Here is a 14,777-nt window from a genome sequence, read left to right as displayed (position 1 = left end):
GAAGAACTTTTACCATCTCTCGAAAAGAATCAGCCCTTTTTCTCTTCCTTTTCCAATAATTAGAGACAATTTTGAAGAAGAAACATTCAACCTTGAAAATCAAGCATTTTGGTGGAAATGAAATAATTGAATCCAATTATCTCCAATAGTTTTGATAAACTCCCGATTGGATATAATAATCATAATCAAAAACCCAAAAAGGAACCCCGAAATCATTCGATCAAACCCAAAATCATTACAATTTCACAATATAAAGAGGTGGGTTTTGTCAATCCAATGAGTTTCAGTGCGAATGAAGATGAAATCAAAAGCTTTGGGGTTTATAAAATAATCCCCAAAAATGGGGGGAAAACACGAGTGGCGGAAGAGAGATAAAAAGGGGCGAGAAGAAACGGTCTTGGTGAGAGAAAAGGGATGGGATTTGCCATTTGTTGTACTTGGGGGAACTGTTCCCTTTCTCAAACCTTTCTTGCTTTCATGGCTCGGTGACCAACCCTGAAGAAGCTACTGCAGATGACGACGATGATGATGATGATGCGCAGGGAAATCGCTGCTCCGATTCTCCCTTCGACTTCCCTCAAATCGGTGCCATACCCATTTCCATTTTGAAATCTCTTAACCCTAATTCGATTCTTGATTCCATTTGCATGTTGATGCTGTATGCATTTTTGATTTAGCTAGAAATGGATGAATGTGGGGAGAGATGAGATTCATGCGGTTCTTGACAATTGGCCGTATGAGATTTCTGCAAATGGGTATGAACGGGGTTTTTTAAAAATATTTGTTCTGTTCTTCTCGTTTGTCGGATTTCTGGAATCTGGTAATGTAGTTGAATGATTTATGAGTTAATTGCTTTGATTTAGAATAGAGAATTTGACATAAGTACCTGCTGGAAATGGGCAGCTCATGCATGTTCGTTTCGTTCTATATTCTATTCTATTTGAAAAGCTGAGGATCGAAGAACGTAGGCCTATACACAGAAACTGATATCATTTCAATTGCTTTCACTATCTTGTATCCACATTCAATGTTCGATGATATGTGGCTTGCATTCCTTCTTTTGGAGCTGATTTAAGTAGCAATTCTTGTTCATCTAAATGCTCTTAAGTAAGGTTTGATTTCTTATGTTACAGGTCCTGTCTTTTGAAGTAGTGTTTACATAAAGTGGATAAGTGAGGGTTGTTAGCTTAAGAAGGCTTCTGATCCATTCTTATGGATTTCCAGGATGATGGCTTTGAGGGATCTCCAAATGAAGAGATTATCTTTAAGGAAGTTTTCTTTGGGAACGGTGCTAGTCGTTCCAATGAGAGGTGTCCTCGCGATGCATTTGGTTATGAACATGGGCTTTGTAAGATTAATGATGCATCTTTATGTTCAAGTAGTGAACTCTCGACGGTGTCCAGTCATTTATACTCGAGGAATATAAAGCTCGATGAATGTTACAATGCTACTGAGAATATTAGGACGAGTTCTGCTCCTAATAGTTTTCCATGCAAATGGATTCCAGTGGAAGGAAATGATGAGAATGCATGTGTCAAACGAATGAAACGTTCACCTGATGAACGTTCTGATTCTGTACCTGAGCTAGTTATGGTTATGAAATCATCAGATATTAGAGGAGAACCTGTTTCCACTAGTTGCTGTCCGGCTGAGGTTTGTGATTCTGAATCATTTACGTTTCACATTGTAGAATCGTCTAGACGGGGTATTATTTCAAGTTGCTATCTGCTAAAGCACTTTGTAGAAAGAGACAGTAACCGGGGTGAACCCGATGCCTCCAAACGAACATCGTTAAATTTAGAAGGTAATGATGAACCGAGTATGGTGGATAAAGTTAGTGCTTCGCCTGTTTCCCAAGAGAGCTCCATGACCAGGCTGTTGGTTGCAAGTCCTTCTAATAACGAGCAGTTCGGATCTCCACTACAACTGGTGGTAGGACAAATGAAACTTCAATGTCCAGAACTGGACACTTCGTTGATGACAGATTTGAAAAGAGATCCCCGTCCTCTTCTCCACTATCATGTCGTTCACCTATTTATTGCAGCTGGATGGTCTATCGAAAGGGTCAAAAGACCTTGTAGGCGTTATATGGAAACAGTTTATAGATCACCCCAGGGAAGGACGATTCGTGAATTTTCCAAGGCTTGGAGGGTTTGTGGTGAACTCCTCTTTGCTGATAGATGTAGTTTCGTTAAGGAAGTTGGCAGCAAGGAATGGACTGGCATTCATCAATTCTTGTTTGATCTTTCTGACACGTTGTTACAGGTCGGGAAGGAAATGAATCAATTAGGAGGTACAACTTCATTGGCTCATTGCTGGGTTATTCTAGATCCCTATGTGGTAGTTGTGTTCATTTACCGAAAGATCGGTACACTTAGGAAGGGAGATTTAGTTAGAGCTACTTGTAGTATTGGGGTTAATGGGAACAATAAGACCGATACTTTTGTGACATTAACAAATGAAGATAGTAGTATTTGTAGTCTATCTGCTGACAAAAGTGCATCACCGCTACGTGAACAATCACCATCTGCCAAGAGTGCATTGACAGAAGCCGTGTTAAAAGATCTTGATGGAGGCAATTGTGCTTTTGATGAACAAACCTGTGATACAATTTTCTCGAATTACTACGGGCATACAGAAGATGGAACAATGAAACTTTCGACAAGGGTGTCTAATTATGTCCCCAGTTTGGCGAATGTTCCAAATTGCACGGGCAGTCATTGCAATGAAACTGGATGCAAGATAGACAGTGAGGATTTAACTTGCAAACCTAGATGTCTGGCGGACTGTCCTGTTCCATCTGGAAATTCAGACAATGTTGTCAGAATTTCTGGCACTACATCTCCTGATGAGGATAGTACATTGCATTGTTTGGATGAACACAGCTCTGAAAATCAAGTTGAAAAGCCTAATGAATTGGTGAAAAATGTACTAACATGTTCCCTAGGAGAAGAAAAAAAAGTGGAAGTCCCACTCGATGATAAGGCGGAAAATAGTTTGGAAGAATCTCTGAATGACTATTCAAACTATACAAGTGATGACCTATCCCATTCTTGTGCCTCAGGGGTTGTAGAGAAGTCGACACAAAATGAAGAAGGTGGGCTGCACTTTTCAGCGTCAAAGTTCAAAACAGAGAATAAAGTTTCTGCCATACATTCTACTTTGAAGAAGAAAGGGCGTCGAAAATGTAAAAAGATATCTGAAATTAACCCTACCTTGCCACCGCAGATCAATATTGTGAGTACGACTCCAGGAAAGAAAACTGATTGCACTCAGTTGGACATGATAGAAGACCAGAAGTCCCATATAGCTGATACTAAAAACGTGGACAGTCATGAGAAGAGCTCGTTTCTCAGTCCTATTTCATGCCATTCTGAGAGGAAAGGTTCAAAGTTCAAAAAGAAATTTGACAGTCTTAGAGGTTCAAAAACCAGAAAGAAGAAATTGAATGAATGTCAAATTGAAGATGACGACCTATTAGTTTCGGCCATAATTAGAAACAAAGATGTCAACTCAAGCGCTATCGGATTTTCCCATATAAGAAAATACTTAAAATCTAGAGCAAAAATGAACTGCAAAAGTCAAAAGAGGAGTTGTAAGTTACTCCTAAGAAGCTTGGGTAATGGGGAAAAGAATTATAAAGATGGCAAGTGGTATGCGATTGGGGCTAGAACAGTATTGTCATGGTTGCTAGATGCTGGGGTTATATCCTCAAATGATATAATCCAATACCAAAGCCCCAAGGATGACAGTGTGGTTAAATATGGTAGAATCACTGGAGACGGCATCATCTGCAATTGCTGCAGTGAGCTACTCACAATATCTGAATTTAAATGTCATGCCGGTTTCAAATTTAATCGCCCATGTTTGAATCTTTTCTTGGACTCTGGGAGGCCTTTCATGTTGTGCCAGCTTCAGGCCTGGTCAACTGAGTATAAGACAAGGACAAGTAAAACCCGAACAGTTCAAGTTGATGAAGATGATCGAAATGATGATTCATGTGGGATTTGTGGCGATGGTGGAGAGCTAATATGCTGTGATAATTGCCCCTCCACATTCCATCATTCTTGTTTGTCAATTCAGGTTTGTCTCTACATTCCTTCGAAGTGTAAGAATCTCATTGTAACTTTTTTCTTCTTAAGCGATTGAGTTTGAGATTGCTGGTTTTTGATATCGGTTAATTTTCAGTTTTCTATAATTTTTATAATCAATAAAAAGTCTATATAACTCTTAAACTTTAGGAACTCCCTGAAGGCAACTGGTATTGTTTAAACTGTACTTGCCGGACATGTGGTGGTCTGGTGAATTATGAAGAGACTTCAAGTTCTTCTGATGCACTAAAATGTTCCCAGTGCGAGCAAAAGTGTAATTCCTATGCCTACCTAGAACTGTTTATGTTTATTTTTATTGCATTTGATTAATTTTTTTTTCTTTATGTTTTTTGATCTTGCATGCCGATTTCTGCAGGGATAATCCGTTACTGGATTTCCTTGAGAAATCGACAAAGCGTTCCTAAGACGGTAGATTGTTGAATTTTGTAGAGCTGTAATTTGTTTATTGTAGGGCAGCATACATATTGTCTTCTGCTAAAAGGAGGCAAACAAAAAGCAGAGGAGCTGCAAGTACCATAGTTAGGTCCTAATTACATAAATTACTCTTTTTGGAACTTGAAATTCGATGACCAGTTTACGGCCTTTATCCTAGCAGAAAACTGTCATGTTTGTCGCACACAGTGTTTCAAATGGACAATATCATACTATTGTGGAGGTCTATACCCTTAGCCATGTCAATAGAATCCTCATTTGTTAAACAAAGAAGTTGTGAACCTCGAAGGTGTAGTCATAGTTAAGATCCGTGGTAGAACTCTATTGGACTAGCAATATGCTCCCGAGAAAAGAACGACTGGATAGTGCTAGATGGATAAATGACTATTTAAGGGGGGAGTCAATGATACTTTGTTCGAGGGGAGGATTGTTGAAGTCTCACATTGGTTAAGTAAGGGAAAAATAATAGGTATATAAGGAACACTATCTCCGAGGCCTTAGGAGAAATCAAAAGCAAACCCAAGAGAGCTTATGCTCAAAGTGGACCATATCATATCATTGTGGAGGTCTCTTGTTCCTAACAATGTCTAGCAGGGTGCATGCAAGTGGTGAACAGATGCTTTGAGAACTTCTCGTTGCTTCTGCTCCTAAGACCATAACTTGGCAGAAGAATCATAGACTCTCCATTATAGAGCCCTGTCTTCAAAATCCTCATATCTGTAGTAAATCATATATCTCAAAAGAACTGCAAGAAGGGTAAAATTGCTGCATGAATTCACCCTGTAATTCATTTATTTTGTAAGGGGTCCCTATGTTCCTTTTTTTCATATAAATTTTATTAAGGTTATTTTTTAGAGCAGTGAAATCCTATTTTTCTTATAGGCTAAACACTTCATTTAATTTCCTTGTAGTGGAAACACTATTGACTCATCAATGATAATCTTAGTATCTAATCGTTGGCTGTTTGAGCTTTGAGTTCTTCTTATGAGGGAACTCCTGAACATGGGGTATCTCATCCTTCTAACAAATAATTGTTTAAACAGATCATGGGCAATGCCTGAAACAAAAAGACATCGATCCGGGAGTAGGATCTCATCTTTGGTTTTGTAGCGCGAGTTGCCAGAAGGTCTTTTTGCATTACTCTTCTTTATTTACATAGTTTTTCCTGGTTGTGAGCATCTATTGTCGATTTTACTGATTCTGATTGTTTACATAATGTCGTTCACTGATGTGCGCAGATTTACGCTGGTCTTCAATCACGACTTGGATTGATTAATCAGTTTGCAAACGGGTTTTCATGGATGCTTCTTAGATGCATTCATAATGAACAGAAAATTCTGTCTACCTCACGCTTAGCTATGATGGCAGAGTGCAATTCCAGATTAGTAGTGGCTCTTACCATCATGGAGGAATGCTTTTTATCCATGGTAGATCCAAGAACAGGAATTGATATGATACCACATCTGGTGTACAGCTGGAAGTTAGTACCTTCTTTTTCTTTCTTGATAAGAAACTTACTTTTTATATTGAATGGAGCACCGTGGGAAATACCTTTGTACAAAGAGCATTTTCGTTGTGAATAAACCGCCAAAACCAAGCAAGGAGAAGCGTTATTCCCCTCTTTCAAAGATTCTACTCAAAGACGGCCTGAAACTAGAGGAAACCAACAAGGCCCACCTTTAACAGCTCAAGCAACATTCCAAATGAAGTTCTAATACTTTAACGCCCAAGCCCAACGCTAGTAGATATTGTCCTCTTTGGGCTTTTTCTTTTGGATCACCCCTCAAGGTTTTCTAAAACGCATCTGATAGGGAGAGGTTTCTACACCCTTATAAAGAATGCTTCGTTCTCCTTCCCAACCGACGTGGGATCTCACAAATACAATCCATGGGTCCAAGGAATTTTGTAGGGACTTTGAAAAGAGAGAAACAGTAAGGAAGAACTAATTGACCCAAAGTGAGCCCGTCTCCTTTAGAAATGGGAATATGTTTCTTTATTTTGCCATTTTGGCCTTGAGTTTATCCAACACCCCCACAAAGAGTAGAAGATAGATCCCTCTGCATTGTGCAGGGGGGATGGTAAGGAAACTTATTTTTGGGAGGATGAGTGTGTAGGAGGTCGAACCTTCTGCACTACGTTTCCTCATCTTTTATCATTTATCCTCAAAAAATCGTTGTGGTTGAAACTTTGGTCTAGTATGGGAGCTCTTTTTTCTTTGTGTTCGGTTTCCATCGTCGGCAGATGTTATGACTCTCTTATCTTTGATGGGAGTGGAGTTTAGGCTTGGGAGGAGGTATGTGTGTTTTTGGAGTCTTAACCCTCTCTGCAGTTCATTCTTTCGTTGTTTGATGGTCCCTTCTCCTGTTAGGAATTTTCTTTCTGCTCAACAGAAGATTAAGGTTCCAACAAAGGTTAAGTTCTTTTATCTGATGGGCTTTACACGGACGAGTTAACACTATTGATCGGCTTTAGAGAAAGTTGCCTTCATTAGTTGGTCTGTTAGGATCTTGCACAATTGGAGCCCTTCTTTACTGGGGTCCCTTTTGAAGGCTTGACCTTTTGGATCCTTGTGTATTCTTTCATTTTCTCTCAAAGAAAGGTCGTTTATATATATATATTGGCCAGAAAGTGGGTGAAGCCTTGAGAACCCTTTCTTTCTTTATTATTTCATTTGTTAAATTTTGTGGCAAGTGTTTAAGACAATGAATATGTTTATAACTCAATAGTTTCATTTAAGTTGCTATTGCCTAGCCAAGTACCTGTTTTGGTTGGCAGTTTTCTGGTTCCTCATCTGTTAAATCATTCACAGAAATAGCTATACAAAAATTCTTTCTGTTGTCTGATGTGATGTGCAGGTCTAGTTTTCCTCGTCTCGACTTTCATGGATTTTACACCGTAATACTAGAGAAAGATGATGTGCTGCTATGTGTAGCTTCTATCAGGTACCCTAAATTATTCCTTTTTATAACAATATTAACCACCATGCTACCAGGCTTGAAGAGGGTTATTGCTTGTACCATTAGCCTACGATTATTGACATATTAGACTACGGGCTATAACTAGCTTGAATGGATTGCCTACCTTGAATAGCTTACTAATAGATACTAATAGATACTAGTAGGAACTACAAACAGCCCTATGAGAATATTTGAGGTGTGCTCAAGCTTTCCAAGCTTTCCGAACATTCGGGGATATTAAAAAAAGACAAAATTGTGTCGATTTTGTTGTGTGATTCTTGATGGCTTAGTAGTAACTAGTAACTTTTTGAGCTTGTACTTTTTATTGCTTTCTCGAAGAGCATTTTCGGTATTGGATTAGACGGTTCTAACTGTTTGTGATCTATTACAATTATACATGTAGATATTCTCCACTTTTATTCGGACTTTCTTGTTGCAGGGTACATGGATCAGAACTGGCCGAGATGCCCCTGATTGCAACGTGTAGTAAATATCGTCGCCAGGGAATGTGTAGGCGCCTACTGAATGCTATAGAAGAGGTATTTTTCCTGGTCCGCTATTGCGATGCTTTTCGGGTCTTCTCTGGTCACTTAGTTGTTTGAAAGTTCATATTCATGCTGGTCGTAACACTTCTGTCGAAGTCTCCTTACGTCGTTATTTTTGTGGGCGTTCTAGATGCTATTGTCTTTTAAGGTGAAAAAGCTTGTGATAGCTGCAATTCCTAGTCTAGTAGAGACATGGACTGAAGGTTTTGGGTTCATACCTGTGGAAGATGATGAGAAACATAGTCTTCACAGGTTCAATTTGATGGTGTTTCCTGGAACATTACTACTAAAAAAGGCCTTGTATGTAAGTGGCCAAAATACAGAGACAACACAAGGCAAGTGTCATTTGTTCCCCATACTAGACTCTCATCTGCTATATTAATTTAACTCGAACGAATCAACTAAACCAGGAATTCGTTCAGGAGTACAACTCGACACCGATTCGAAACAAGAATGTGATTCTGAAAAAGCATGTTCTAGAACGGAAATGAAACGTTTAATGTATCAAGAATTGCAAGAACAGAATGGTGAAAAGACGATGGACGATTGCGAAGGGAATCCAGCTCCGATGAGTCCATCGACAACAACAAATGAAATGGATACTTGTTCAGGACAGAAATCTATTCAGTCTGTACAAGAACAATCTGATGGAAAGTGTTGCACTGACGAAGTTGGTGCAGCAAGCGAAACACACATCCACGAGGGGAATGAATCGTTAGAAGTAGAAGTCGTTGGCACGGAACGTGACGTTCAGCTTTCAGAAGGAAAGAGCTGGGATGGAGTTCGTGCAGTCGGTATGACGGGATTTGTAGAACCTGGTGTTCAAACTTTTAGGTAAAAACAAGGTTAGAGAGAGAGAGAGAGGAGTAGAGTTAAAAGAGGAAAGGAGTTTGCAGGACCATTTTTGAAAGCTGTCCAGTGAACATGAATTTTCTAAGATGGGGAGTGAATGACCAAGTTTGGTTTTTTTGAAGGTAGGATAGGATCATCAGGTTATGTATGTATGTATGTATGTATGTATGTATGATGAAGCATATCTTTTTGTAGCTTGAAAACAGCATCATCATTAAGAGAGATCAAATCTGATCATCCTATATAAACAAAACTGTTTTCCTTGCATATGCTTACTTAAACCTTTCATTGATTTTTTTTTTTTTTTTTTTTTTTTTTTTTTTTTTTTTTTTTTTTTTTTTTTTTTTTTTAGTACGGATAATATTGGCTAGCGGTGGGTTTGAACCGTTACAAATGGTATCAGAGCCAGACATTGGGCGGTGTGCCAATGAAGATGTTGGACCCTCAAGGAGGTGGGTTGTGAGATTCCATATCGGTTGGAGATCGGTTGGAGAGAGGAATGAAACATTCCTTATGAGGGTGTGGAACCTCTCCCAAGCAAATATTCCTTATGAGGCTGTGGAACCTCTCCCTAGCGGACGTTGGGGGGGATTGTGAGATCCTACTTCGGTTGGAGAGGAAGGGCGCAAGGTGATGGCTCAAGGAATACACGTGTGCTCGCATGTTGGAGCACCTTTATAAGGTGAGAGACCTATTCATTCGACTCTCCCCCACTCGAACTTGGCTGTCTCTTTGCAGCAAGGTCGTCCTCCCAAATTCCTTTCGAAACTCTGACTTTTGAGATTAAGGCCCGGGGCCCTACCCGACTCTTCAACAAGCCTATCTTTGTTCTTCATGTCTATTCTGATGTCTCTATCTTGCTTATGTCTCAACCTCTCCTTAGTAGACGCGTTTTAGAATCGTGAGATTGACAACGATATATAACGGGCCAAAACGAACAATATTTGCAGTGATAGACTTGGTTGTTACATGTTACCCTTTTCTTCGTGTCAAGGCATAACATATGCTTGATGCTCGTGATTTACCTTAAGAAACTCTTCCATAATTATAAAAATGAAATAAAAAAGATCTATGCATTTAAAATAATTATTATTTCTATAATATTTTAAACTAATTTAACTACGTTGAAATTGATTAAAAATAATACTATTATAAAAATTAAAATTTTAGTTTAGGGTAAGTTTTAATTTATTAAGAACAAAATTTAATTTTTATATTTAATAAGAGAGACTCACCCTTCATTTAACTCATTAATTTTATGGAATAAAATTTATGAAATTAAAAAAAAAAAATATTGGTTAATTAGTATTACATCAATTATCTTATTTTTTACTAAAAAAAATAAAAATAAAAAAGGAAAATCGAGGTCACTTCCCCCGCCCGCAACCGAAAACCAGAGGGACCCTTTCGAGTTCCACCGAGTCGGAATCTGTCTCTGAAACTGAAACTGTCACAGAAAAATGATTCATCTTCTTCGTTTTTCTTTCGATTCGATGTAATCCGAAGCTCAATTCGGGCTTTCTTCAACGCTTAGGTTCACGCCATGCCTTCCTCGACTAAGCTCTTTCACGCGCGCCACTCGTCCTCTTCTCCATTCTACTCTTGCAGATCATCGGTGCTCCTTCTCTGCTCTTGTCTCCTCTTCGGCATTTCCGGTTTCATCTTCGGACTGACCTCTTTTTTCACTCCTCGCCTCGGATATAGTTGTTCCAACCGTGTGCCGACGACTGTCAAAGTTGTTTGGGACAGAGCGGCCGGTTCTGGTGGTGGTGCTGGAGGAACTGGTAGCGATGTGAAGCGCTATAAAGTGATGGGGTTTGTGGGGATCCAAACTGGGTTTGCATCTGCTGGTCGGCGGCGATCTTTGAGGAAGACATGGTTGCCTTCTGATCGGGAAGGGCTTCAACGGTATCGTTTCTATCTTGTTCGTGATTCAAATTGTTGAGTATGGATGTTTTTTGAATCTTGGTTGGCATTTTGTACTAGAATTCGTAGGCTTGCGCTGATCTGGATCCTGGGAATTGAATCTAGATGAATGTTGTATAATTCTTTATGCTTGTATTTGTATTTTCTTGATTTGGGCAATAGCATTAAGTTAGTACACACCACACGCTGTTTCAAACTCAGTTCAGCATTATCGAAATTTTCCGTGTTCTGTTGATGAGAAACGATCCTATTTGCTTTTGTGCTCAAGATTTTCTTGTAACTCTGGATATTCATGCACTTAGCAGGATGCAACTTTCTGGGAATGATATGGTATTTCATTGGATTCATAGTTGTGCTAGTAGTAATTTATGCACTGACATCAGTGGTGGCTCCCAGTTTGGAAGAAGCCACTGGCTTAGCTTTCAGGTTTATAATTGGAAAGACAAGTGACAAGGAGAAAATGTTGGAACTCAAAAAGGAGGTAGCAGAGTACGACGATTTTGTGCTATTGGATATTGAAGAAGAGTATAGTAAGCTACCTTATAAAACGTTAGTATGAACGAGCGAAAATTTGATTCCCTTTACTTTGGCATGACTGATCTTTTATTCTTAAATTATAGGTTAGCATTCTTTAAAGCTGCATATGCACTATATGATTCTGAGTTTTACGTCAAAGCCGATGATGATATATATTTAAGGCCAGGTAACTTCATTTTTTGAAACGGATTCTTTATTTGCAGATCACTATGATATCTTTAGAATTTGATACAGTTGGTTCCATCTTGCTAGATCGCCTTTCACTTCTACTGGCTAAAGAACGCTCACACCCTCAAACTTACATTGGCTGCATGAAAAAAGGCCCAGTTTTCACAGATCCTAAGTTGAAATGGTCTGTTCTTTTTGTTGGTCTTTTCTATGTAACCTTACTAATTTTGTTGTGTTCTATACTTCTTTATCTGAGCAGATCAGCTCTTCTTTCCCATGTGTTATTTGTTAATATATTGCTGCTGCATTCAATGAAATTAGTGTGAAGCTAATAATGGAAGTTCAAATATATTGTTCTTTGGTTTGATTTTAGGTTAACTTAAAAATCTTAAGGTTTAAGAGAGGGAAGCATGCACCATAGTGTTGTTGGTTAGATTCAAGACTTTCGGTGTGATTATAGCTGAGGTTCAAGTTTCGAGCCTTCAACCTCGGGATGGAATTCACTGGTGTTGGGGTCACAAAACTCCTCATGGAATAGGTAGGTGGGAGAGGGGAGGCAAACAAAAAATTATGAACTAGCAAGAGCCTAAATGTTATCCTGATATCTAAATGAAAGGGACCATCCCATAAGAGCACTGCCCCAGACATTATCAGGCATTTTTTTGTGCTAAAACTTAATAATGCTGGAGAAGATTCACACAGAGACTGTGTAGAGATCCAAAATCTGATCCTTCTTCGATTTTTCAGCTTAAAGACTAGTACAACACCCGTATGGATTTTTGGTTTGATAGAGGAAGTGGTACTGTGGAATACCCCAAGCACTTACCGACCTTTTTAACTATAATTACCGTACTTCAACCACGTCTGAGCAATTGTACTAGCAAGAATGTTATGCCACAATTTATCTTGTTCCACAGGAAGGAAGCCCCTAAGCCATTTGATTAGGAGGAAATTGTTCTGTAAACTAGGACTGAAGTGCTAAAATAGGAGGGAAACAATATTCCGATTGATCATAACTTCCATTTGAGAACAATAGATCAGAATCTTTTTGCTGTAGACTAAAAATTTACTGATTAAATTTCTTGATGTGTATGCTAGTGTTAATGGTAAGTTGGTAATAGTAACATATAACATTCAATAGCCAAGAGAAAATGGTGCATATGTACCAAAATTAATATAGTTTATAACACTGCAAGAGGTATCGTATCATCTTTTATCCAATGGATTCCAGATTTCATTTGAGTTTTGCTGATTCCTATTGATTACTTCCATTTTGTTTGATTAGTAACATGTCCATACTGATTGATTTTTGCAGGTACGAGCCACTGTCTCCTTTGCTTGGGAATGAGTATTTTTTTCATGCCTATGGTCCAATATATATCCTTTCTGCGGATGTTGTTGCAAGCTTGGTTGCTCTTAAAAACAATAGGCAAGTTTATTTCTCTAAAGCTTTCAACCTTTTTGTGGACTTCAAGTGTTGAGGTTACCTATTTTCATTTCGTTCTTTAAACCCATCTCCAGCTTCCGTAATACTCTGAATACAAAGTTTACTGGTCTGTACTTGTCATGGAGATCTTTGAGTTGATTGCTTTCCAAGTTTTATCAACCATACTAGTGTCGAAATTGATCTTCTTGCATTGGTCTCTCTTCTTTTTCCGTTCGTCTGCAATTTTTGAGTAAAACGTGCCATGGTAATTTACGATTTCTAAAATTCTCTGCGCATGGAAATTCTCATTTGTGTGGTTGTCACTGAGAAAGCAAGTCGTGATATTGAAAAGAGAGTAGTTTGATATTTTGGTTTGTTGTTGTCTGTTTCAATCTCTGTGTTGTATATAATGTGTCCAATTTCATGAAAATTGTAGTTTCCGGATGTTCAGCAATGAGGATGTAACAATTGGCGCTTGGATGCTTGCTATGAATGTTAATCACGAGAACGAAAAAGCACTCTGTGAACCAGACTGTACGCCAACATCTATTGCAGTATGGGATATTCCCAAGTGTTCAGGTTGGTATTGTTGTGCTAACCACTATATCAAACACCATACTGTCATCATCCAGCAACTTGTGCTAACCACTATAAGTCGTCTTAGTTGTCGATAAGAACTAACGTAATAATTAATGGCTTAGAGGAAATGAGTATAAGCCTCGGTGATGACCTACCGAGGATATATCCTACAAGTTTTTCTAGCAACCAAATATGGTAGGAATTGAAAAGTTGTCTGGTGAGAATAATTGAGGTGCTTGTACGCTAACTTGAACAGTATCTTGGATATCAATTCGATAGATCTTTACATTTTCAAATCAAATGCTAACTTTTCAAGTGAAACTTGAAAGACAATTTATACTGTGACATTTAACATTGGCTTATTTGCAATGCAATATCAATCATTACACCATTGGATGAGAATTGTTAGATAGTGTAAATTTTCTGCATGCCTTGATGAACTAGAAGTTTGAGCTGGTTTCTGAAAATATTGTCCTGTAAAATCAATGTTTTTATTCTTCAGGACTATGTAATCCAGAAAAGAAATTGCTGGAACTTCACAATCAAGAAAGCTGTACAAAGAGCCCTACTTCAGCGTCTGATGATGATGCATGAGAATCCCCGTTTCTCACGGGAGTCGAGCAGCGCCCGCCAGGGAGTTTTCTGTTAAGTCTCCCAACCATATAACGTTAATTTCACCCCCTTTAATCTTCTGAACGTGTATTTTTAGAAAAGATATCTATCTGATTTGATTGCATATTCTTCCTGGTTCCAGTGGGTGGGTTTAGAAAGAAAGCAATAGTATATGAACAGATTAGTTCTTTAGGCATCATTTCATTCTTTCATTCACTTTGCCCACCTTCTGAAACCCATTTTGTAACTTACTTTCTGTGAAGTAGATTGAACTTTACCATTGCATTTATTTATAGAGTTACAAAGAGAATGAACAAAATGGTTCGAGGTTCAGGTTCAAGTGATGACTTGTGGCTTAGGAACAAGGCTATTGTGGGATCTCACATCGATTGGAGAGGGGAACGAAACATTCTTTATATGGGTGTGGAAATCTCTTTCTAGCAGACACGTTTTAAAAATCTTGAGAGGAAGCTCGAAAGGAAAAGCTCAAAGAGAAGATAATATCTGATAGCGGTGGATACAATAGGGCAACCAAAGGGTAATCTTTTCAATGTAGAAAGCAACCAATATCTTAATGGATTTGGAAATCATTAATGTCGAAGTTGAATGGAGAGTGCAACTCAAGGCAACC

At 38.6% G+C, this 14,777-nt stretch overlaps 2 protein-coding genes across 4 annotated transcripts; both read left to right on the top strand.

The window, feature by feature from the left end:
• Positions 1 to 257: 257 nt before the first annotated feature.
• Positions 258 to 9,165, top strand: LOC111476816 (increased DNA methylation 1). 3 transcript variants are annotated; one of them, XM_023120632.1, is made up of 9 exons: positions 258 to 585; positions 1,134 to 4,083; positions 4,242 to 4,365; positions 5,588 to 5,670; positions 5,783 to 6,024; positions 7,400 to 7,486; positions 7,941 to 8,040; positions 8,177 to 8,381; positions 8,457 to 9,165. In XM_023120632.1, exons 2-9 carry the CDS (start codon positions 1,213 to 1,215, stop codon positions 8,882 to 8,884), a joined length of 4,140 nt encoding a protein of 1,379 aa, XP_022976400.1. In that variant the 5' UTR covers positions 258 to 585; positions 1,134 to 1,212; the 3' UTR covers positions 8,885 to 9,165. The 3 variants fall into 3 exon arrangements, with proteins under 3 accessions (XP_022976400.1, XP_022976401.1, XP_022976399.1); XM_023120633.1 differs by having other exon boundaries at positions 258 to 755; positions 8,469 to 9,165; XM_023120631.1 differs by having other exon boundaries at positions 258 to 755.
• A 1,120-nt stretch (positions 9,166 to 10,285) lies between these two features.
• Positions 10,286 to 14,435, top strand: LOC111476904 (probable beta-1,3-galactosyltransferase 14). The gene is made up of 7 exons (XM_023120770.1): positions 10,286 to 10,806; positions 11,221 to 11,373; positions 11,445 to 11,527; positions 11,614 to 11,713; positions 12,845 to 12,958; positions 13,392 to 13,534; positions 14,037 to 14,435. Exons 1-7 carry the CDS (start codon positions 10,442 to 10,444, stop codon positions 14,126 to 14,128), a joined length of 1,050 nt encoding a protein of 349 aa, XP_022976538.1. The 5' UTR covers positions 10,286 to 10,441; the 3' UTR covers positions 14,129 to 14,435.
• The last annotated feature ends 342 nt before the right edge of the window (positions 14,436 to 14,777 follow it).

Source organism: Cucurbita maxima, unplaced genomic scaffold (genome assembly GCF_002738345.1).
Source record: "Cucurbita maxima cultivar Rimu unplaced genomic scaffold, Cmax_1.0 Cma_Scf00003, whole genome shotgun sequence".
NCBI lineage: Eukaryota > Viridiplantae > Streptophyta > Magnoliopsida > Cucurbitales > Cucurbitaceae > Cucurbita > Cucurbita maxima.
Note: the sequence above shows the minus strand (reverse complement) of the source record. Positions and strands in the feature narration are given on the sequence as shown.